Source organism: Heteronotia binoei, chromosome 13 (assembly GCF_032191835.1).
Source record: "Heteronotia binoei isolate CCM8104 ecotype False Entrance Well chromosome 13, APGP_CSIRO_Hbin_v1, whole genome shotgun sequence".
In the NCBI taxonomy this organism is placed as follows: domain Eukaryota; kingdom Metazoa; phylum Chordata; class Lepidosauria; order Squamata; family Gekkonidae; genus Heteronotia; species Heteronotia binoei.
Window position 1 is genome coordinate 48280070 of NC_083235.1, and position 25313 is coordinate 48305382.

A 25313-nucleotide genomic window follows, 5' to 3' on the forward strand; every position below is an offset into this window, starting at 1 on the left:
AAGGAAGCAAGAGAGAGGGAGAAGGAAGCAGATGACAGCCAGTTGCTTGGGGGTTTGATTCAGCCCCCGAACTGCATGTTTGACACCTCTGAATTAGATGTTTTACATTAGAAAAGTCTGGGGAATCAGAGAAAAATATAGGATAGCTGAATCCTATTAAAAATAAAGTAACTCATTTGGTTTAAGTCCAGGTGGGCAGCTGTGTTGGTCTGAAGCAATTGAACAAAATTGGAGTCTAGTGGCACCTTTAAAACCGACAAAGTTTTATTCAAAATGTGAACTTTTTGTGTGCCAAGTACACTTCCTCAGACAAAATGAAACACAAACAGAATCTTACATAACTTACCTATAGAGGGTGGGTAGTAAATGACACTTGACCTTAGCCAAAAGGCCAAGAAGTGATGTGGCTGGGGGTGGTAGTGAATTAATGTTCAGAACAATTAAGATGTTTTTAACAGATTAAAAGAATAATAAGCTTACTTATAGGACTATCACCTGTTAGGGTTCAACCCGGGTGGGGGAAGAGACAACATCATAAGAATATCAGTATGTGTCCTTGATGGGGTCTTTGATGTGACCTTGTCGATGAGTCTGTCATTAGGTTTCTTAATTGTAAAGAGTAATAAATTTAGAGTCTGTTGTCATGCTCCACTGGTTTTTTCTCAAGCATGGATTAAAACTAACATTCTTTTCTTAGAGTTGTTCTGTCAGAGAGATCTCTACTCCGATATATTGCATAATATCACAGACACTATTCTGATACACTATTTCAAAGATAAAATACATTGGAATATAGTGGATGTATAATTCTATTTGGTGAGAATGGGTTTAGCATATGTAATAAGATAAGAAGCCAATATCCTTGTTGAGTCCCAGGGAGATGTTTGTTGCAAGTTTCATAAGGACTTGTGATTCAGCAGTTTCCTTTTCCATTCTGTTCTTGAAGTTCCTTTGCAATAAAACAGCTACTAGTGTGTTTGGCACACAAAAGTTCACACTTTGAATAAAACTTTGCTGGTCTTAAAGGTGCCACTGGACTCCAGCTTTGTTCATTTGGCTTAAATTCAGGTAGTCATTATTTCAGAGATTTAATCTGCTATTTTCTTTGTTATGGGTGTTTCAACTATTTTATAGTAATTATCATAGTAGCTAAAATTGGACTTTTCAGAAAGTATTGCTGAATTTAAGGTCTGCTTTCAGGCTTGTGCTAAGGAGCTTCAAAGGACAAATATACATTATATTCTCAAAAAACATTCTTCATAATAACTTGACTCAAAAAGCTTACCTGTAATTGTGTAAGGATAGTAATTCCAGGCTTTCTCGGTTATATAAAATATTTTGGGAACAACAGCTCTCGCCCAGCTTGGAAGTTTGCTGCAAAAAGAAAGATAACAAGAAAAGTTTAAATAACTTAATTTATCTGAAGAATGACTACACTTATGGAAGATGAAGTGACTTCTGTCACTAGGGGAAACCATGATGAAGGGAAACCAACATTTTCACGCCAAAGGCCAAATATGGGCCTGGTATTCACATTGTAGTTATATAAGAACCAAGACTTTATCTTGCCTCCCATACTTCATACTACTGCAAGCCACAAAGTGGCAGCATTCCAATAAAAATTGTGCTCCCCCCCCCCCCCACTACTGCCTCTTCCTTTATCTTCCCAATGTCCTCCCAAACTGTATGCTGATATGTGAGGAGAATATTTTTTCTTACTAATGTGGTGGCTTGAGACTGAAGTAACTCTTTATACAATTGTTAATGAACATCCTGTTGATTTTCATGGAAATTTAGGCATGAAAACAATGGGACTTCTAGGTGACTCTATTTGGCTTAATGTTATTGTGTGTGCGTCATAATTTTCTTATTTATATAATCTAACAACAACTAGAACAACAAAACATCTTGCGGCACTTTACAGGCTAACATTTCTTGCTGCTCAAGATTTCATGGACTTCAGTCTTTGCCACTTGTCTACCTTTGGGGTGTCACAAGGCTGACAGCAGTCTAACAATTATGGCCACACTTTCTAATCAGGTTTTCATACTACTGTCTTTTTTACCAAAATTAATGAAGCATTCCTTTCCCATACAAGAACATCACTTCTTAAAGCTTGCTCTTTCCTTCAAGGAGCTCAGGGTGGTTCTCACTATTTCTTATTTTATTCTCCCAATGAACCTCTTCCCAATGAGCAACACTGCCAATCTCCAGGAGACCCCCAGAATTATACCTCATGTCTGGTCTACATAGATCAATTCCCCAGGAAAAAATAGCTGCTTTGGAGGGTAGACTCTATGGCATTAAACACTGCTGATGTCCTTCCTCTCCCCAAACCACACCCTCCTGTACACTTTATTCTGTATCCCCTGCCCACACTATTTTCTCTCCCTTCTCCTATCAGCCACCATAGTCTCTCACCTTTCCCTGCATCATTCTCTCCTTCCTGCACAGTGGCCAACCTTTTATCTGCTCCTCCATCTTATGGCGATGCCGTGGGTCTTTCAAGACAAGAGACTGTTCAAAGGTGGCTTGCCATTGTCTGCCTCTGCATAATGCCCTTGAACTTCTTTAGTAGCCTCTGCATAATGACCTTGGACTTCTTTATCAGCCAAGAACTAACTAAGGCCAACCTTGCTTAGCTTCTGAGATCTGACAAGAAAAGGCCAGCCTGGGCCATGGAGATCAGGGCTCTTCAGCTCATTTTATTCTTTATTTATTTCATTTATACCCCCTTCTTCTCCCTTCCTTTCCCCACAATGAGGATCTGTGACAGCAAGTTTCAAGTGTCTCTCTGCAGAAGCCTCAGCAAATCACTTTGAAATGGTGGACTGGAATGTTGAAAAGGGGAAAAAAGAGGAGGAGCTTAACTGCTGGTCAACTGAAAGAGTTGGAGGTTGTGGGAGAAGGTTAGGGTGTCTGCTGGCTAGGCAGGGAGTCAATTAGGAACTTTAAGTATTTTGAGGGTAGGAAGTCTTTTGGATACCGTGTTCCTTCCTGTCATAAACATTTTAAAGGGGGAAGCTTATCTCCTCTGTGTTATAAAGGTATGGGCACTGATCCTGTCAAAAACAGTTAAAAACCTTTCTGTTTTATGTTATAAATCTGAATCAAACAGAAAATCTACTTTGTAACTGTTATGCTTACTCAGGCTTGAGCTCTCCAGTAACTTTGTTAGTGTAATAAAAACTGAGTGCTAGACAAAAAGAAAACAAAGATACAACAAAGCCGCACATTCCAATGAAATAAGTACATTTCTTAGTTGTTCTAATCAAACTGTATAGTTAGGGTTGCCAGGTCCAACTTGAGACTCTGGGGGTGAATTCAGAATACTTTGGGGGTGGAGCCAGGAGCAAGGGTGTGATATCACTTTTCCTGTGATGGCACTTCCAGATCAAAGGTCACATGATGTCACTTCCCAAGATCCACCCCCACCTGCAGAGCATGGCTGCATGTCAGATGACCTCCATCCCAGTCCCAGATAAGCTTCCTGGCAGTGAGGGTCTGCATGCACCCACCCATCCCAAGTACTGATGGCTCCGAAAGGTGGGGCATATGCCACATGGGCCTGGGCCATGAAAGTATGCAAAACCACTCCTTGCCCGCTGGCTGACTGACCACTTAAGACCACTTGGGAACTCAGTCCACCCCAACAAGAGAGACCTTACTTACCTTCCCACAGCAAGGGAAGGGACCCTAATACAGCACAAACCCAACTGTCAGCTCCACTCCAGACCCAGAGCATGCACAGATGCTGCTTGAGGCCTCAGGTTGGCCGACAAGTGGATCGACCCCCCCCCCCCTCAAATCATATGGCTAAGTGAGGGCTGCTGGGAGCTGGGGCACCCTTATTGGCAGGTGGGCTGCTAAACTGGACAATGGGCCTGCTCGAGCCTGATGTCCACTCCATGGAGCCAGTGCCCATGGCCCACTGGCCAGTCAGAGTGGAGATCTGTGGGCCTGCTGGGATGGGGGAAATCAGCACCATGTGCTAGCGCATCTTGGGGGGGAAGACTGAGGGCAAAAATTCAGCTCCTTGAGGCTCCAGCTGTGGTGCTCTAGCCTTCGCCTCTATGGCTTCCATAGATACTTGGATGATGGAAAGGCTTCAGCATCATAATGTGGCCATTTTGTCCCCCACATCCCAATTCTTAGAAAGAACACAAAAATAAATGTCTGGACTATGAATATCATTCTTATAAATGGTCTCAGAATTTGCTTGCTAATATTAGTAATCTAACCCTCTCCCTTCATTTTATGAGTCTAAATGGCTACACTACTGATTCTACAGTGCCTTTGAGATGCTGTGCAAATTGTAAATTATTAATTATAAAAATATTGCAGCCTATGTACCCAACCTGCCAGGGATCTCAATAGTGCTGCCAAGCTCCTGGGCTGGATGGGTTTCCCCCCACTTTGGGGGTCTCCATCCACTGACCCACAGTGGGTCAGTGGGGGAAACCCGCATGATAGATAGATAGATGAATTTATTGTCATTGTTCTCAACAAAAAGAGAGCAACGAAATGAGGTGCTCTTCCACAAACATACCAACACATCAAACACACATATTCATAAACCATTTAAATACATCTAAAACCATTAAACCATTTAAACCATTAAAACCATTTAAATACATCTAAAACGGATAAACATTCATAAAACCATTAAAACCATTAAAACCATTTAAACCATTAAACATTCATAAAACCATTTAAACCATTTAAACCATTAAATACATCTAAAACAGATAATCCTTCATAACCCTGCATTTAACCTAACCACAGCACTTGGATAGAAACTGTCCTTAAATCTGTTTGTCCTAGCCTTCAACACTCTATATTGTCTACCTGACGGTAAGATCTCAAAAAGCAAATGGCCCAGATGTGTATGGTCCCTTAGGATCATTTGTATCTTCCTTTTACATGCCATATTATACAGATCCACCAATGAGGGGAGAGAACATCCACAAATCTTTTGTGCTCTTCTCGTCACTCTTTGGAGCACCCTTCTCTCTGCTTCCGTGCAGCTCCCAAACCACGCGCAGAGGCAATAAGATAAAATGCTCTCAATGGAACTACCTGGAAGTGATGTCATCATGCCAGCAGCTCTGGGCGTTTCTGGGGAAATTCTATGGTTTTCCCAGATGCTCTAGCAAGTTGAAAGGGAAACTCTATGGTACCATAGAGTTTCCCTCCCAAATTGCTAGAGCATCCGGGAAAACCATAGAGTTTTCCTGGAAATGCCCAGAACGGCTGTCGTGCAATGTTGCCGGAGCGATGACATCACTTCCAGATGACATCACTGCACAGGCGATATTGGGCAAGGATCCCCCTGTGAAACGGTGGGTTGGGGACCCCCAAAGCAAGGGAACCTTCACCCGGCCTGGGAGCTTAGCTGCCCTGTTGGGAAAACACCATTGTACAGTGTGGAGCATATGGGATCCCTGGCAGATTGGGTACATAGGCTGCAATATTATTATAAAGTATATAATATTATTATAATTTTGCATTGCGTGCGCAAAAAAATCCCCCGTCAGAGGCCACAGGGGACTTGGTAACCCTATTTCCCAATGTGAAATGACTGATGGGGGGGGGATGACTGTCTCATTTGGGAGGGAGGTATTGGTGAATTTCCTGCACTGTGCAGGGAGCTGAACTTGATTACCCTGAAATTCCTTTCCAACTCTATGATTTTTCCTGCAAAGATAAGAGGGGGGCTAAATGGTGCTTGCACAGGGGACTACCTTTACTTTATTATGATGATAAAGATCTGTGGCAAATCCTACAAGGAAATGCTGAAGGAACTTGGTATGTATCCTATCTGTCCACCATATTTATCTTCTCCTTCCAAAGAGTTCAGGACAGTGTGCATGGTTCTCCTACTTTATCTTCACAATCATGTGAAGTAGAGTAGACTGAAAGAGAACTGGTCCAATATCATCCAGTGATTTTCACAGAAAAGTGGGAATTTACACCTGTATCTCCATGGCCACAGACCTGCACTTTAAAAACTGCATCACATGCACTCATACTCTTAAAGAAAAGAAATATTATTTGGATGTGCAGGTGGAAGGAATATTTTTCAGATATATAAAATGAGGAGTATTTGTTCACCTATTCACTCAGACCATTTTCACACACATGTAAACCACTGCATTGGTGTTCTTAAATCATCAATGTTTGTAAAACTTCCAGCACAATTTTTTGGCTGCTTCACAAGTAGCTCTGAATCTACTGCCTCGTTAGCCTGTGTTTTCCGAATCCACTTTTCCCTCAATTTTTTTTCCCTTCAGGCACAAACGTGCAGTTTTCAAGTGTGGAATTTTTGAAATTGAATTTTGTGTCTTGATGCCCCTTTGTGGCATCAGTGTTGCATGTATACCCTGCCCCCCAAGACCTCCAAACAACAGACTTATTTTTAAGCATAATTTCTATTGTGTTACGATGCTAATTTTTAAAAAATTTAATGTCACTGTATTAAAACATAGGGACAAAATTAGCAGTGAGGTTTAATAGAGGTTTCTCCGTGTAATTACCCATCCATGAATACTATTTTCATTAGAATCTTTGCCAGCGGGAATCTTCGCCAGCCATTTTTTTAGTTTGTGAGTAAGGAGAAGGAGAAGGAGAAGGAGAAGAAGAAGAAGAAGAAGAAGAAGAAGAAGAAGAAGAAGAAGAAGAAGAAGAAGAAGAAGAAGAAGAAGAAGAGATTGGATTTATATCCTGCCCTTCACAACCCCAAGGAATCTCAGAGCAGTTTATAATCTCATTTTCCTTCTCCTCCCCACAACAGACACCGTGTGAGGTAGGTGGAGCTGAGAGAGCTCTGACAGAAACTGGAGAGGAACAGCTCTGCGACAACTTGTGACTGACTCAAGGTCACATCAGCAGATGCTTGTGGAGAAGTGGGGCATCAAACCCAATTCTCCCAGATAAGAGTCCACACACATAATCACTACACCAAACTGGGACCTTTAAAATGGTGGCAGCCAAGCTATTCCCCACGATACATCCAGACTTTTTTTTTATAACAATGCTATGATAGCAACAGGCCAGGCAACTGGTCCCATACCTCTCCCCCTTTGATTTAGCTACAGTGATCCATGCAACAGTCACCTCCAGGCTGGAGTACTGTATCTAGCTTTACACAGGGCTTCCCTTCATACTGATCCGGAAAATGCAGCTGATCTAGAATGCAGCTACACATGTCCTTACAGGAAACTACTGAGATCACAAATACATCTGGTGCTGCACCAGCTGCACTGGCTCCCAGATCAAGTTCAAGGTTTTGGTCTTAACATTTAAAGCCCTATGAAACATATTTGCAGGACTGTCCCTCTCCATATATCTCCCAGAGGGCCTTGCACTCTTCTGACCAACATCTACTTACCCATCATTCCATCTGCAGCTACACACAGCCATGGTCTTCTCTGATTCATTCATTTGTGTAGCTGATACCATCTAATGTCTTTCTATATTAGTATTGTTTAAAAATGGGTTGATTTTAAGGATTGCATTATATTTTAAGGTTTGTATAAATAGTGTAACCCACTCTGTGGAACAGGACTCCCTTTAAAAAAAAATCTTTTTAACCCACCCTGAGCCTGCTGCGTGAGGAAGGCGGCCTAGAAAATGAATACAATAACAACTCCATGTGTGCAAAAAGGAGTTTCCATCGCTGAAGAAGTACATGATGACACATTTAGAACGTTTCATAATTACTGAATAACACTTTTATGAATCTATGTATCTGGTTCAATAATCGTTGGCCATGGCGGCAATCATGCTGTTCCCCATGATACACCCAGCCTTTTTTACAGTGTTATAATGTCACTGCACATGCACGAAAAAAGAGGCTCCGTCACTGATGAAGTACATGACAATACGGTTGCACGACTCTTTTCAAAGGAAGTCTGAAACACATGCAGAGGGTCAGATCTGAATTTAAGAACCACCTCCCCCAATAAATGCCCTTTTGTGGAAGGGATGCCACAAAGTCAGAGCATCTGCTGGGAATTCAACTTGCTGAGAAACAACGGCAACACTGTGGTGCAGAAAAAGTCTCAGATTACTAAAAGAACCAAAGACTTTAAAGAACAGAAAGGTAAAATGAATTACATAAAGTGGGTAGGCATCTCATTTGAATGCTTAAGATTAGGGCCCAGCAGGAACTTATTTGCATATTAGACCACACCCCGACATCAAACCTGTGCATTCCTGCTAAAAAAAAACCCCTGCTTAAGATACAAGATGTTCTAATTTGGATCTGGAGATTGAACTAAATATCCACTGTACCTCTTTGCATTCTGAGATTCTGCAGCTCTGTGCAGCAGAGCAGCAGTTCTCAACATTGTGCCTTGGGTGCCATGGTACCCATCAGTACCTTTTCTGGTGTCCATCAAGCATTTTTAGAACATGGATGGGACCAGATGGTGCTTTTGTTCAGCAGGCCTTCTGTTTGCCCACTGATCGGCTGTGCAGATTTTTAACAGTTATTTTGACAGTAATTGCCACCACAACACAAGCATATACTGCTCACACTGTATAACTGAAGGTAAGCTGTGTTCATGCATGAAAATAATTTTAAATAATATGCTAATTCAAAATGGCATCCTGTTAAACAGAGCTCCTGCCTGATTGAAGAGTTACTATTACAGTTATGTATAAATTCTCTCCCTGATATTTGTGGTTGGCTCTACCTCCTGTGGTATATCTTGAGGAGAAACTCCAAGTGGTACAAGACGATCTCATCCATGGGGGAAAGTAACTAGAGAAAGATGTAAATAGCCCCCTTTCTTGGAAAAGAAGAACTGTATTTCATATGTTGTTTTGCTGTTACTTACACACTATGCAAAATTAGTTGCTACATTTAAAGCTATATTTGATATGCTGGAACATCTGTTAAAGTATTATTTGATACAGGTCATGTATTTTTAACAAGCACTGATAAATATACTGAGATTATTTTAGATATGACACTTAAATTGTATTTTCATATGCTGCTTTTCTTTTGTCTCCTCAATTTTATTGACAAGAACTATTTTTCTATTTCTTTGGCTATTGTCAAAGACTGGCTCTTACATGTTTACTAATAGATAATTATTTAATCATCACCGTCGTCATGGCTTTTTGTAGAAAAAGCCCAACAGGAACTCATTTGCATATCAGGCCATATCCCCTGATGTCACCATTGTTTCAAATATGGCTTTTTTTGTAGAAACAGCTCAGGAGGAACTCATTTGCATATTAGGCCACCTCCTGACACCAAACCAGCCAGAATTGCTGTTGTTGAAAATGTGTTTATTACAGTATTCTGTGCTATGGGCCACCTGGGTAACAGTGAGCTACATTCCTGGAATGGTTCAAAGGACATAATCAGTCTGTGTAAAAAAAAAAAAAGGCTTGTCTCGGATAATGGCTTCACTCTTACCCCAAATAGAACATGTAACACTTTCTTCCGTGCCTGAACACTGTAGGAGGAAAACTAGCTGTGGTCAGAGCTGTGCCAGATTTGTTGCATGAAAGTGAGCTGAAATGTTCCCTGGAAGGTAGGAGGGACACTGTTTACCCTATTTTGTGCCTCAATATTATTATTTGTGCCTCTTCATTGGTATTTGCAGCCCTTGTCTCCAGCACCACTCCTTGGATTGTCATCCCAACCAATCCTGTTGTGATCATGAAGTCACGTTAACATCTACCCAGTTGTCCGGGCCACAACATCCTGGCCTCTTCCAGTCCTCTGGCAACCCGGAGCCCCCCAGGCCGTGGCCCCAGCAGGGTAGGCCCCGTCACACCCCCGGAACAGCCAGACCCACCTACCAAGGCTGCTGGAGGTGGGCATCCTGGGGTATCAGTGGAGGTGCGGAGCTCCGGAGCATCTTCAAGTCCCAGAGGGAAGGGGCGGGGCAAAGCAGAGCAATGCGACCAAGCCACAGAGGCCCAGCGGCCTCGGGACGTGGCTGCCGAGGGAGGCGAGCACAGCAGAGGGGCAGGGGAGGAGCCTCCACCCCAGTCGGAAGCTGGTGTCCAGCTCAGGGGCTAACATGGTGCAGCCGTGAGCCTCGCCGCACCCAGACCTAGCACGGACCAAGTTACCAGGGGGGCAGGACCTGAGGGAAGAGGAAGAGGGCAGCACCAATGGGATAGCAGGGAGAGAGATGGAAGGGATGGTGGAAGAAGAGGAGACAGGCACAGAAGTGGGAACAGCTGTATGAGGGCAATAAAGGGGGAGGGAACGCTGAAGGTTGGGGAGGAAGTAGCGGAGAAGGAAGCTGAGGCCAAGGCAGAGAGAGAGAATGAGAGTGCCTGAGAGCGTATCCCTCCATGGAGGTCGTGACTGTGTGACGCAACTCGGCTCACCCCCTCCCCGGACCCTCTCCCATCATGGTTGAAGCCCCGCCAGGTAGGGGCATCAATAGGGGGTGCCACACCAGTCACATTTCAGTTTATCCCTAATAATGGTAGAAAATTATCTACCATGGAGGCTTGTCTGCCATTATTCTCACCAAAGAGCCCCCATAGGTACCAAGAGACCTCAGTCAAAACACCGTTTGAAAATCACCCAGCACCTCAGACTTTTGGTTAGACCTGACAACTTAAAAGAACAAACTGATTATAAACCAGTTGAAGTTAGCGAGGCTTGTATTTTACAAATAAAGATGGGTTATTTGAAACTTGGGGTTCAACCTGAGTTGAATCATAAACGATATTGGAAGCTGTTAGATTTTAGAGTTCATTGCAAGGCAGAATGTAACCTGAAGAAAAGGTTTACTTTATCCAAATGCACTAATTAGACCTGCAGTGCAGTAGCTGTGGAATTAATAGACTCCACTTGCAGAGCACAATGAGGCAAGTTTAGTGCTAACTCACATCCTAAGCAATTTCAGTTACTTAAAGGAAACGATGCATTAGTGCAGGACTTTCAATACCAGCCTGAAACCATCTCTCTCTCGGCTTGACTTCGCGAACGAAGATTTAAGAAGGGTGCAGTAGTCCACGTCTGCTGCAGGCTCGCTGGTGGCTGACAAGACCAATGCGGGACAGGCAGATCCGGCCACAGTGGCTGCAGGGAAAAGTCTGATTTGGGGTTGGTGCTGTAGCAGTGCGATTCTTCCTCAATCTCCTTTTGTCCTCAAGACCAGCTATGCGTGTGTTCTCAAAGGAAGAGACAGCCTGGTGGATGGTGTGCCTCCATGCTTTGCGATCTGAGACTAGGTCAGACCACTGGTGATGGTTGATGCAACAGGTGCCAAGGGATTTCTTCAAGGAGCCCTTGTACCTCTTCTTTGGTGCCCCTCTATTTCGATGGCCGGTGGAAAGTTCGCCATACAGAGCAATCTTGGGAAGGCGGTGGTTTTCCATCCTAGAAATATGCCCTGCCCAGCGCAGCTGCGTCTTCAACAGCAGTGCTTTGATGCTTGTAACCTCCGCCCTCTTGAGGACTTCAGTGTTGGTCACAAAGTCACTCCAGTGGATCTTGAGGATGGTGCAAAGGCAGCGCTGATGAAAGCGCTCAAGGAGTCGCAGGTGATGACGGTATAAAACCCACGATTCGAAACCATACTGGGTAGTGAAATGCAGTCCAATGGCATTTGAAAAAAATGGAACAGAAGGCAAACAGTGAGAGGTTTCTGAAGAAGACAGCTCAAGACTGTTTAAGTTTGCCAATATTTCCGAATGAGTCATCTATCTTGGTGAATCATCCAGATGTGTCATTTCTGACCAACACCGTTAGTGTACTGAATTTCTTTTAAGTAATGAATTCCCAAAACTATTCTGAGTGAAGAAATGTTATACAAGGAAACATCATATTCCTTTTGCTGAAATGTTCAAGCCATTCAATGTTCAAGCCATTTTCAGCAAATGCTATATCCTAAATTAATGTAAAGCCAAATCTGGGCTAGCTTGATCTCTTGATCAAGTTAAGCAGAGTCTGCCTTGGTTAGTACTTGGATGGAAGACCACCAAGAAAGCCCAGAATTGCTACAAAGAGGAAAGCAGTGGCAAATCATCTCTGTTGGTCTCTTGCCTGAAATCCTGTGGGTCACCATAACTCAGCAACTTCATGGCACTTTCCTCACCATATTGATTCAGTGGTAAAGCATCTGCTTCACACACAGCAGGTCTAAGGTCCTAGCATCTCCAGTTTAAAGGCAGAGTAACACATCTTTGTTTCTTCTTTAATGCCTCTGCCTGAGATGCTAGACAGCGGCTGCCAAAAAGAGTAGATAATATTGACCATTACTGACTTTGATAGCCCAATGGTCTGACAGTAAAAGGCAACTTCACTTGTTCAGCACTAGAGGGCCCTAAAATGGACAGTCATTGAAAGAAAATACAACTCTTGAGGGGTATTGTTAATCCAATGTATTATGCAATAAGTAGCTTGTTAAATAATGTACAGAAGATTTGCAGGGAGAAAGCGTTAAAAAATAAAAGCTGGGAATTCATAGAATCTGTTACACATTATTATATTAGTGTATCAATAGAAATATATGAAATTGCCCATTTAAAAGAATGAAAAAGCCCATGGGCCATGGGAGGGCAGATGGTCACTGTTGGGGACTGGGGGAGGGTGCAGTGGGGAAACCTGCCATATGGAAGCCCCGTTGTACCAGATCAAGTTCAGGGTTATGATACTGACTTTTAAAGCCCTTTGTGGTCTGAGACCAACATACCTGCAGGGCCATCTCTCTCAGTATCCCACCCCCATGCTTGGCACATCAACATCTGCTGGTGGTCTCCAGCTCAAAGGATATCTGCTTAACCTTGACCAGAGCCAGAGCCTTTTGGGCTCTGTCTCTGGCCGGCTGGAACACTCTCCCAAATGAGATCAAGGCCCTACAGTTCTGCATGACCTGCAAATCAAAGTTGTTCCACCAGGCCTACAATTGAGGCAGTGAGTGCCCAATTACAATGGCCCTTCCCTCCTCCACTTAGCATTAATTACTATGTGAGGTACCCATCTGCCCAGGACTTCAGTGAGCTGAGCATTCATACAGATAGTTCTTTTGAATTCTTATAAATTGGTACATCACTATCTGGATTGTAAGTTCTATATTTGTAATTATGCTTTAATATTAAAAAACTGTTGGAATTATTGTTGTTCATTGTTGTTGCAACCTGCCCTGAGCCCTGCTGTGTAGATGGAGGACAGGAGAGAAATTTAAGTAAATAAACTTAATAAATTAATTGTCATTGCACTGTATGTGCAGCCACACCAGCAGTGGGGAAACAACACTAGCCTGTCCCTGTCTGGAAACCACCGAAAACTGGCTAAGTAAGTACTCAGAGGTACCTATTCTTTGTCTAATAAGAAATGTCAAAGGTTGGGGGGGGATGAGCAAGGGATGGGGAGTGTGATTATTGGGATTTTTTTGTGGATGAGTCCAAAATTAATGGGAGGGAAGGCAGCATGGTATAGCTTAATCTTGTCATATCTTGAAAGCCAAACAGGGTTGGTACCTCAAAGACATATCACCAAGGAAAAATCTGCAGAGGAAGGGAATGGCAAACCACCTTTGCATCTCACTTGCCTTGAAAGCCCCTTGCTGGGGTAGCAATAAGTCAGCTGCAACTTGATGGCACTTTACTCACACAATATACAGTGGATTCCAGCTTGCCATCTCTGCTTTGCCAAAAAAACAAACAAACAAAATTACTGGCAATATGAGAGGAATCACCCATGTTAAGATGCCCTCTACTTCAAACGTAGACCTTTGACCTTGGCCCAGTTATCTCTCAGCACAACTGACCAGTTTACCACTGGTGTCGCAGCTGCTTAGCCACTAATTAGGGGGGTATTAAAAGAAAGAAAAACAACATAGTAAACACTGAAATGCCTCAGGCTGCCAGTCACTTCTGAATGCTCTGTGAAAACTGTCAGCAGAGAGAATAGAGACGTGGCTGAAAATGAATAACCTCGGGTTGCAGATTTTCCTCTGTCAAACTACAGGCGTGACTCTTTGCCTTCACTTCTGTTCTGATGGTATATTTGTGACCCACTGCCCTAAATATTACAAAGATTTTGGTCTCCAGCACTTAACACAGCCAAAGGAAACCACATATGGGTAGTGTTGCTGCTCTTGTACGTTCTCACCTCTTGAGAAACACCTGTGGCTAGCATACATACCAACTAATCTAGTATATGAAGAGTTTTCAGTTGTGAGTTAACACAAGCAGTCTGCTGAATTTAATTAATGGTTAATTAATTTAATTAATGATAAGTTGGCAAACACAGACATTTCAGAAAATTGTGCCTTAAATGGAACACAAGAAAACTGTGTGATTTGGTACTCTGTGGGGCTGTTCAGACGCACGCTATAATCAGTTGTTGCTGCTGTTTCATACCGGATTAAGAGTGGCTGATTAGGCAGCAATATCTACCTCCTCGTATTAACTCATAGTAGCCCCGCCCCCCAATCCTTCTCGGAACCGGAGTGTTTTGTTACCTGCTCCTTTGCGGTGTTTTTTGAGTTTTCCAGTTTCACCTCATAGTTTCCCCATCTGGATAGTTTTCGACCAACTTCCAGATATCTGAAGGCTGTCCTGGAGCAAAAGGAGCCTCAGGCATCCAGTTTACAGTCACCATTTTTTTTTATTACTTAGTGATATGCGCATAACTGCATAACCACATAATGTTTTGACCTATGTGCATGCACACATATGCGCATAAAACTGGAGAAAAAAGAGCTGCATGGTGCCATTGTGTGGTTTCATTGCGAGTGAATCGAATTGCAGTATGGCAGTCTGATCGATAATATCCAGAACAAAGATATTTGGAACAGAACCGGGTCAGTTTAACACATACTCAACACGCTGTGTGAACAGGGCCTGTGTCTCTACCACACTTTTCCCCAACAGAACATGCTATGAACAGGGCCTGTGTCTCTACCACATTGTTTTCCAACAGAACATGCTATTAATGAAAGCAAAATTCTGTTCAACCGATAGTGGTTTTCTGTTGTTTTTTTTCATGAAGCTGCTAAACTGCAGAGGAATATGTCTACTTACAAAATATTAAAACTCTTCTGCACATAGTATTAAAGGAAGATGCAACTACAGGATGTTTGCAGAAACACTTGCCTGTTCAGATAAACTCGTTTTTCCGTCAGCTGACCATTCCCATAATTTGGATCTTCATAAGGCTCATTCTGCACCACTTCTACACCTTCTCCACGATCACTCTGCTCATGGCTATGTTTACTGATCATGTAAAGCTGTCCAATTCTGTACTACAAAGCAAAAAAAGAGGTAAAATGATTAATCTTTGTTTTATAAAAGCATCAAAACACATAAATACCCTTATCCAGCATTTTTTATTTTTGTGCTGGTACTCATATTGACAGCTGCACAAGTTCCCACCAATTCCCCCTCCCACAAAGGTGCCAGTACTTAGTGAGTACCACCACAAAAAAAGCTCTGCCCTTATCCAAATTAGCATAATTAAAAGTCATCTATGAAAGTAAAATCCATTATCCTGAGGGCTGAAAAGATGTTGATAATAAAAAATTAACAACAGCAAGTGTTTATACAGCCTTCTTTAAACATACACATTTAAAAGTTATTATACTACCTGGAGTGGCCCCAAGAACACAAACACATGGAGGATACAACATCTGGCATACTGGTAGGGTTGTCAGACTACTGCTGGGGTGGAAGAACCCCCACTTTTCTGAGTGCTTCCCTGCTGCTGACCAGCCAGCTAATGAAGGGAAATCCCACCCCCAACTGGCCCAAAAGGCAATTTGATGACATCACCTGGAAGTGATATCATTATATCGCCGATATTGTGCTGCAATGCTCTAGTTTCAAGTAAAACTCTGTGGTAAAATTGGCTGTAAACCATAGAGTTTTGTTCAAAAACTAGAGCATTCCCCCAACACCGGTGCGAAGAACATCCTGGAACAGAGCCAGGATTCCCCCACCAGATGCCAGGCAGGACCTGGCAACCCTACATATTGGCAAATGATTCAGTAACAACGCATGTGAATGTAGTGGTAGAAAACAAGCCACCATGCTCTGCTGCCAAATGTATCACGTTCAGTCAGGAATGCACTATCTGACATTTTCTTAAGTGGCTCTGAAGCAATATTTGAAGTAGTCTAAATGGAAGTTATTAAAAACAGGTTTTGGCTGTGAAAACCTTAAAAAATTCTAAGACATTTGAAACAAAAGTGAGTATTGAAATTGACACAAAATACCTTCATTTAGAGAATTAAATGAGTAAAATAATCTGAAACATGTATCTTCAAATGATCTTGAAAATCCCAGGAGAACCACAATTAGTATAATTGGGGATGAACACTGTGATGATGAATGGAACCCAGTCTTTTTTGAAATTTATTTTTATTCATTTATATTCCACTTTTCTCTCCACTGGGGGCCCAAGTAGCTTACAAAATTCTCCCGTTTTCCATTTTATCCTCATTACAGTCCTGTGTGATATGTTAGGCTGTAAGATTGGCCTAAGTTCACTCAGCAAGCCTCCACTGCAGAGTCAGAATTTGAACCTGGATCTAGATCTTAGTCCAGCAATCTAACCACTACATCATGCTGGCAGTAGCATAAACATAGCACATTTTCAAAGAAGACATCAGTTGTAAACTGCACATACAGATACAATATATGTACAGAAATGTATTATTTCTTAACTTTCAGAAGGGACTCTGATTTCAATTTAACTCAAGTTAAATTCATTTTTTCAGTGTTACTCTAGGTCTGTAACACTAGCTGAGATCATGGAGATGAACATAAAACAAGATACTTCTATTACTGCCAGTTTCAGCAATATTTTAGCAGCCTTGAAACAAGAATCCTAATTTGAAAACACAATAAACAGCAAAAGATATATGTCAAATGTACATCACAGTTAATTTTTGAACACCGTGTTTCTGGAAGTAGTTTGTTGGTTCATAGCTGAGATAATTTCATTATAAATAATGAAGAATTGTGCCTCAAAGTGTTATTTTAAAAAAAAGTTTATGCTGCAGCATTAACCTTGTTAACTGACAGCTACTTCTACTGTATCCACCAATTGTACTGCAACCTTCCTTACACAATTAATGTTCTTGCAAAATGCTGAGGTGCATGTGGAAAGAGTGCAAGAGAAATTGTTTTCTGTTGTTTAGGTAATGCCAGACTACATATTACTTTATGGTAGGGTTGCTTACCTACAGGTCTGGGAGTTTTCCCAGAATTACAACATCTTCAGTTCCCCTGGAGAAAATGGCATCTTTCAGAGGGCAGACTATAGTATACTGTTGGGAGCTGGTGCCCTACCCTGACTCAATTCTGCTCTGGCTACCCAAGCTGAAAAAGGCTTGACAGCCTTTGAGGAAGACTGGGAGAGGGCAGCCACTGGAAACCAGGTAAAATTCTTCAACACAGCTGAGAACAAGACTCCCAAACAGCAGCAGGGAGCGGAGAGGTCAGAATGCAAGGCCAAGCCCAGACAATCTCATCTTGTTCTACATCCCTGTTTTTATATTTTAAATTTTCTGAGCTGGCATTACACTTTGAAAACTGAAGCTGGATTCAAGTGGTGTACATTTATGCATGTATGTACCTGTTCTCTATACACACAAACACACCTTTCCTTATAAATTACTAACTGATATTCGATTAACTTGGGCAAATTCAATCTCGAAATACTGTTGCTTCTATATATAAAGAATTTTAAACACAAGGCTACGGATTGTACAATTAAAAAAATAAGGGAAGTACCTATTATCAGTTCACAAGCTAATAAAGTGAATGAGAGAGTGAATGAATGAATGAATGAATGAATGAATGAATGAATGAACAAATATCGGTTAGAACCAAAGCATAGCCAATACAATGAAGCTGGTGGAGTGGATCTTCTCCATCTTCCCTCTCCTGCTGCAGCCCACTAAGCCTTCAAAAACCCTGCTTCTGGTGGGCAAGCAATAACTAGGAAAAGAGTGATAACCTACACTGAGGAATCAGCAAAAAACATCCTCGTCTACCAGTGAAATTGCCATTGTACTTCCATTAAGTACTGTTACATGGTGGAACAGCACTTTTGTATCCAATATCAAAACAATACATAAAAGAAAGGAGTGGGAAGATTGAGATTCTGTCTTCAGGATGGGCAGTGTTTTGAATAGCAAATTGGGATGAAAAGAAAGAATTGAATTCTTTTGGCTGGGCTGGTCAACATTGAATGGAACCATTTGATCAAACCAGTTTTTTTCTCTTTTGTTTTATGTTATTGTTTAATCCTTGCACGTTTAGTGAAACAATATGGTATCCAGAAACCATCTATGCACTTGCACTTTATTCCTAGTACCAATGAATTAAATACGATGCACCTTTGATTAAGGAATAAACTTCAAGCAATCGATAAAATATTCTCTATAATGAATTATATGCCTATTATAGCAGTGAATTAAACTATAAATAAAATGTACCTTCTTATTAATTACTATATATATCTATAACAACTAAGTTTACTAATCCAAAAGTCAAGTACCTATATCACTACACCTTAATATCTAAAATAACCTTAAAATTGGCCCAGCAACTCCCAACACCAAGAATACATCCACCCAGCCAAAGTACCCGGGGCCCTGAATTTATCTTTCTCACTCATAGTGGCAGCAGTGCTGAAAGGAGGAAGCAGATGCACCCCCTCCCAGTTCATCCAGGCATGAATTGGGGCTCCTGGGAGCTAGGGGTGGGACTCAGCTGCAGTGGACAGGGCCTCATGGTTGCCCACCCACCCACCTTCCTCTCTCTTTGCTAAAAAAAAAAGTTGTGGATCTCCACTTTTAAAGCGGGGATGTGGAGAAGGGCAGGGGTAGGGTGGCCAGACCGTCCCGGTCTCCCGGGACATTCCCAGTTCTGGCCACCCAATCCCGGCTCCCGGGCTGCCTATACCGGGACCATTAAAGGTCCCGGTTTAGCCAGCCCCAAAGGCGGTGGGCCGCGGGCGCCGGCGGGGAAGGCGGCGAGTGAGGGAGGGAGCGTCCCTGCGCCTGCGCTCCCTCCCTCACTCGCCGCCTTCCCCGCCCGCGCGCGGGGCCGGCAGCGGTGGCGGAGGCCTCTCCGCGGCCTCCGCTGGTCACTGGAAGCCCTCCAGAGTCTCTGGAGGGCCTCCAGGGACCAGCGGAGGCCGCGGGGACGCCGCGGAGCACCCGGCGCTGGTCCCGGAAGGCCTTCCAGAGCCTCTGGAAGGCCTTCCGGGACCAGCGCCGACCAGCGAAGGCCTCCCCGCGGCCTCCGCTGGTCTCTGGAGGGCCTCCAGGGACCAGCGGAGGCCGCGGGGACGCCGCGGAGCACCCGGCGCTGGTCCCGGAAGGCCTTCCGGAGCCTCTGGAAGGCATTCCGGGACCAGCGCCGACCAGCGAAGACCTCCCCGCGGCCTCCGCTGGTCCCTGGAGGCCCTCCAGAGTCTCTGGAGGGCCTCCAGGGACCAGCGAAGGCCGCGGGGACGCCGCGGAGCACCCGGCGCTGGTCCCGGAAGGCCTTCCAGAGCCTCTGGAAGGCCTTCCGGGACCAGCGCCGACCAGCGAAGGCCTCCCCGCGGCCTCCGCTGGTCCCTGGAGGCCCTCCAGAGTCTCTGGAGGGCCTCCAGGGACCAGCGGAGGCCGCGGGGACGCCGCGGAGCACCCGGCGCTGGTCCCGGAAGGCCTTCCGGAGCCTCTGGAAGGCCTTCCGGGACCAGCGCCGACCAGCGAAGGCCTCCCCACGGCCTCCGCTGGTCTCTGGAGGGCCTCCAGGGACCAGCGGAGGCCGCGGAGAGGCCGCAGAGCAGCCGGCGCTGGTCCCTGGAGGCCTCCAGAGGCCAGCGCCGGCAGCTCCCTCCCTCCCTCGCCACGAGGCCGCCGCCGCAGGACTCTCCGCCGCCCTGGAAGCAGGTAAGGGGGCCGAAAGCGGGGGGGCGGCCTTCCTTTCTTCCCTCCCTCCCTCCCTCCCTTCCCTCGCTCCCTTCCCTTCCTTCCTTCCCTCCCTCCTCCCTTCCTTCCTTTCTTCCTTCCTTCCTTCCCTCCCTTCCTTCCCTCACTCCCTTCCCTTCCTTCCTTCCTTCCCTCCCTCCTCCCTTCCTTCCTTTCTTTCTTCCTTCCTTCCCTCCCTCCCCCCTTCCTTCCCTCCCTCCCCCTTCCTTCCTTCCTTGCTTCCTTCCTTCCTTCCCTTCCCTTCCCTTCCCTCCCTCCTCCCTTCCTTCCCTCCTTATGTTCTTATGTGACACAGAGTGTTGGACTGGAGGGGCCACTGGCCTGATCCAGCAGGGCTTCTCTTATGTTCTTATGTGACACAGAGTGTTGGACTGGAGGGGCCACTGGCCTGATGCAACAGGGCTTCTCTTATATTTTTATGTGACACAGAGTGTTGGACTGGAGGGGCCACTGGCCTGATCCAACAGGGCTTCTCTTATGTTCTTATGTGACCAGAGTGGTGGAGTGGATGAGCCATTGGTCTGATGCAACAGGGCTTCTCTTATATTTTTATGTGGCACAGAGTGTTGGACTGGAGGGGCCATTGGTCTGATGCAACAGGGCTTCTCTTATATTTTTATGTGGCACAGAGTGTTGGACTGGAGGGGCCACTGGCCTGATGCAACAGGGCTTCTCTTATATTCTTATGTTACACAGAGTGTTGGACTGGAGGGGCCACTGGCCTGATGCAACAGGGCTTCTCTTATGTTCTTATGTGACAATACTGACTTTGGTGGACCCAAGCACTGATTCAGTGTAAGGGAGCTTTGTGTTTGTGACTGGAGTAGATAATACTGACTTTGGTGGACCCAAGCACTGATTCAGTGTAAGGGAGCTTTGTGTTTGTGTCTTCTGGTGCAATTTTGTTCTCAGATCCTGTATTTACTTCATCAGTATATGGGATAAGGCACTTTCTCAACTGTGCTGCATAATGCAGCCTATTTATTTTGTCCTGTTGGCTCTGTTGGCTCTGTCTGCGCCACCTTCATCACTTTCGGGGTGTGGATCCCCCAGTGGCGCAGCGGCACGCTGAAGCAGCCTGTCGGTCACTTCCGGGTTCCTGTCCTGCATCTCGACCTGTGTTATTAGTGACAGGCTGCTTCGGCGTGCCGCTGCGCCGGCCCCCTGGGCCCCACAACGATGGGACCGATGCCACAGGGACGGGCTCGAAACACTCTATAACCCCTCAAAAGAACAGCAGTCTAGCTCGCTTCCCCCGAGCCCTGCCGCCATAAGCCTCAAGGGGGCTCATTTTGCGGCATCTCCCGGCGGGAGGGTGGCACCCGCACGGGACACATATCAAATGAAAGAGGGGGCGCAGGGCTATCAGAAACAGCCGGCGGAGGGAGTCGGGAGAGCACCCCACTGGGGGATCCACACCCCGAAAGTGATGAAGGTGGCGCAGATAGAGCCAACAGAGCCAACAGGACAAAATAAATAGGCTGCATTATGCAGCACAGTTGAGAAAGTGCCTTATCCCATATACTGATGAAGTATATACAGGATTTCAGAACAAAATTGTTTCCGGCGGTGATATTTGGGGGATTTTTGGGGATGTCACAGGAAGTGCTGTGAAGTCACTTCCTGTTTCCGGCAGTGGCATTTGGGGGAAATGATGTCACAGGAAGTGATGTCACTTCCCATTTCCGGCAGGTGACGCGGGGAAATGATGTCACAGGAAGTGATGTCACTTCCTGTTTCCTGTGGTGGCATGACGTCACCGGAAGTGACGTCACTTCCTGTTTCCGACGGCGCGCGCGCCCCTACCTTCCCCCCCCCCAACGTGTCCCTGGCTGGCCTTCAGACATTATGGTCACCCTAACTCAGCCTTCCATCCTTCCAAGCTTGCTGGGGGGGAAATGTAAAAGATTGGGGAAGGCAATGGCAAGCCACCCTGTAAAAAGTCTGCTGTGAAAACGTTGTGAAAGCAACACCCCAGAGTTGGAAACGACTGGTGCTTGCACAGGGGACATTTCCTTTCCTTTCCTTTCCTTTCCTTTCCTTTCCTTTCCTTTCCTTTCCTTTCCTTTCCTTTCCTACATGTTTAAATCAAACCTCTGAGAAACCTATGCCCTCATTTTAACCTAGACTAACATTACAACAGACTCTTATTTATTGCACTTCACACCCAGGATACATAATGGATTTAGTACATGGACATCAATCTGCTATTCCAATTTAATTGTTGTTGTTTCAGCCCAGTTAACATAAACTAACAAACATCAGACCCCAATTTGTGACTCTTTTAATCTGCTAAAAAACATTTCCATGACTCTGTACACTAACTCACTGCACACTTTCTCTATATTTAGAACTGCTTGCCATTCCATACTTTTGTCTGATGAAGTGTGCTTCTAGCACACAAAAGCTTACATTCTGAAAAAAACTGTGTTGGTCTTAAAGGTGCAACTTGACTCTTGCATTGTTCTACTGCTGCCCACCTGGATCTTTCTCCCAAGAAGTATTCAATATAGCTCTTTTATCTCTCAAACCTGAGAATATGAACAATATATCCCTTGGCCATTTTCTTCTAGGAACATTGGGGGCACCAAGTCTGTACACTTTTAAAATATGTGGAATTGAGCCCTCCGTTATTTGAAGTTCTGAAGCTATTCAGTGTTCCATTAAAATTATTAAATTAGAGGCATTTTCTTCTCCCTCCATTATCCCCTGGAATTTTAAATTACCTTGTTTCATCTGAGATTCCATTGCAACAGTTTTGTCCTTCAACTGCTCTATTTCCTCATGTATATGCAGGGCCTTTTTCCTAGAAAAAGCCCAGCAGGAACTCATTTTCATATTAGGCCACACCCCCTGGCATCACCATTGTTTAGCATAAGGCATTTTTGTAGAAAAAGCCCAGCAGAAGCTCATTTGTATATTAGGCCACAAAACCCTGATGGCAAGCCAGCCGGAACTGCGTTCCTGCGCGTTCCTGCTCAAAAAAAAAAGCCCTGTGTATATGTATACAGTCATCTTGATTAGTCATGCCAAGGTTGATTGCATCTTCTGCTTGCTGAGCAGTTTTATTCAGAGCTTCAGTCACGTCTGAGTCATCAATGGTTGCAGTAATGCAGCTATTTTTTCTGTCAAAGAGGTGAGGATTGAGTCTTCCATTTCTTTTATTGATGTGTGCATAGATTCTTGAAGCATTTGGAAAAGATTTGTATCAAGGCTTCATATGCCAACTTGATCTCTTGTGAGGAATAAATTTCATCTGCCATTTTGTTTTCCTTTGTTTTAGCGGGGCTCGCCATGATGGTGGGTTTTTGTTGTTTAAAAAGCCCCTTGACCTATTGTTGTTTGGTTGGGCTTTGTATTGGATTATTCTTAGGTATTTTCTTCATAAGTTAGCTGTTTTGGAGTCGATTAGGTTAATGAAGAGGTTGAAACTGGAGGATAAGGAAGAGAACAGGGATCGAGTGTCCACCATATCCATAGTGATGTCATGCTCCCCCCCACAATCAAACCAGTTTGAACCTGATGCAAAGAAGTTTATATCAGGAATTGTTTTGGCAAAATATTCAGGAAACCCTAAGGCAGGGGTGTCAAACTCCTTTGCTATGGGGGCCGGATTTGACACATATGGGACTCTGTGGGGCCAAGCCATGAGTGTAATGACAAGTAGCAGAGATATAAACTTTATAAAGAAGGGGTGCCAAACATGTGGCCAGTGGGCATGATCTGTCCCCCAAAGGGTTCCAATCAGGCCCACCAGCAAGTAGCCATTGTCTGCTTCCTTCTCCCTCACCTGCTTCTTGAGGCAGATGAGCAAAGCAGCTTTGCTCTTTCCTTCCTCCCCATCCCTCTTCCCTAAGGGAGGAGAAGGGAAAAGGAGCCTCAGCCAATGGAGGAGCTTGGCTCTGTAGCTCTGCTGTGTGATTAAGTTTGACAGGCTCAATCAATCACACTGCAGAGCTACTGAGCCAAGCCTCTCTTCCTTCTAGTGGCCAATGCTTCTCCCCCTCCCCATCTCCTGGGAAAGGAGGGAAAGAAAGAGAGCTTCCTTTGTCCAGTTCCTTGGATCCCATTGGAGAGTTACAAAGAAAGCAGCTTTAAGACCAGCAACATTTTAATCAAGGAATGAGTTTTTTGCCTTGCTACAGAGTGTGTATGTTTTGTTGGGTTTGTTATAGGTGCAACTGAGTTTGCCTCCCCCTTTATTCATGCTCTCATGATCCAGTCTTTCTCAATAGGAAAGCATGCAAATTGTTTAGAAGAGGAATAACAAGCCAGGATTAGACTAAGAATGTGTGTCCAGACCAAGTTTACCTAGCACATTTCCTTTGATTTTTCTTTGATTGATTGGGGATTTTAACATAGACTTCCCAGATAGTAGGCTGGTACTGACCACTATACATGGCTGTCTTTCTGTTCCTACATTGCCTCACAGGAGCTGCAGTTATTTTTCTAGGGAACACTACAGTTTTGTAGATAAACACATAGCTTTCATGGTGCTTTCACATGTTCATGAAGCCATTTATGTACAACATTTCATTTTCATTTATTGGATCTGTATCCCACCCTCCCTGCAAGTGGGCTCGGGATGGCTAGCAACCATTAAAACTATAAGAAAATTAAACATGAAACATAAAACAATCAAACAAAATTTCTATACAATAAAAAAATCAGTTAAAATTACATAATCACGAAGCAAAAGCTCACAATGCCCATCCATTTCATGTTTTCTTCTGGGTCTTAGGATCAAAGCATTGACCCATGAGATTTCTATAATGAATGTCAATAAATCAAAAGTAGGTTTGCAACTTACAGATGCACACCTGAACAACACCTGAACAGCAGACTCAAGGTTCCTACAGCTTCAGACATTGTCCCCAGTTTTTGATGCAATAATTCAGAGCAAGAGGTTGTCAGCTATCAGGGACTGTTAAACAAAATATTGCAAGCATACTAATGTTTTAAGCATGTCTTATTTTAAGTAAAAATATTTAATTGTTGTTTGTCTGTGCCCTTTCTAAAGTTTATATATGTACTACTTAGCATTACATTTTACGACACACATGACCCAGCCCAACAAGATCTCATTTATGTCAAATCTGGTCCTCATAATAAATGAGTTTGGCACCCCTAGTATAAAGGATACAGATAAATACAATTAAAGATATTATTTTTTACTTTAATTGCAAACATGTTTAAAACTTGTGATATTTTGTTTAAAATTGAAAGATGGAGGAACAGTGGGATTTAGCAATGTAATTTTTAAAAAGCACAAGGATTACAGTAGAAACTAAAAATATAAAATGCTTTGAGTCTAGGAAAATAAGAAATTATTTGGCATTGCAACCTTCTCCCCTCCCTCAGGTCTCTACTCCGATCAACAATGGCTCTGCAGTG

General features: G+C 44.0%; 1 protein-coding gene across 1 annotated transcript in view; it reads right to left on the reverse strand.

Moving 5' to 3' along the window:
• Nucleotides 1–25313, reverse strand: part of PITPNC1 (phosphatidylinositol transfer protein cytoplasmic 1) — a 242669-nt gene that overhangs the window by 125053 nt on the left and 92303 nt on the right. The window contains exons 2-3 of the mRNA XM_060251998.1: nucleotides 15085–15233; nucleotides 1286–1374 (exon numbers count right to left, since the gene is read on the reverse strand). Of these exons, the coding sequence (XP_060107981.1) occupies nucleotides 1286–1374; nucleotides 15085–15233 (238 nt within the window). The remainder of the gene's footprint in view (nucleotides 1–1285; nucleotides 1375–15084; nucleotides 15234–25313) is intronic.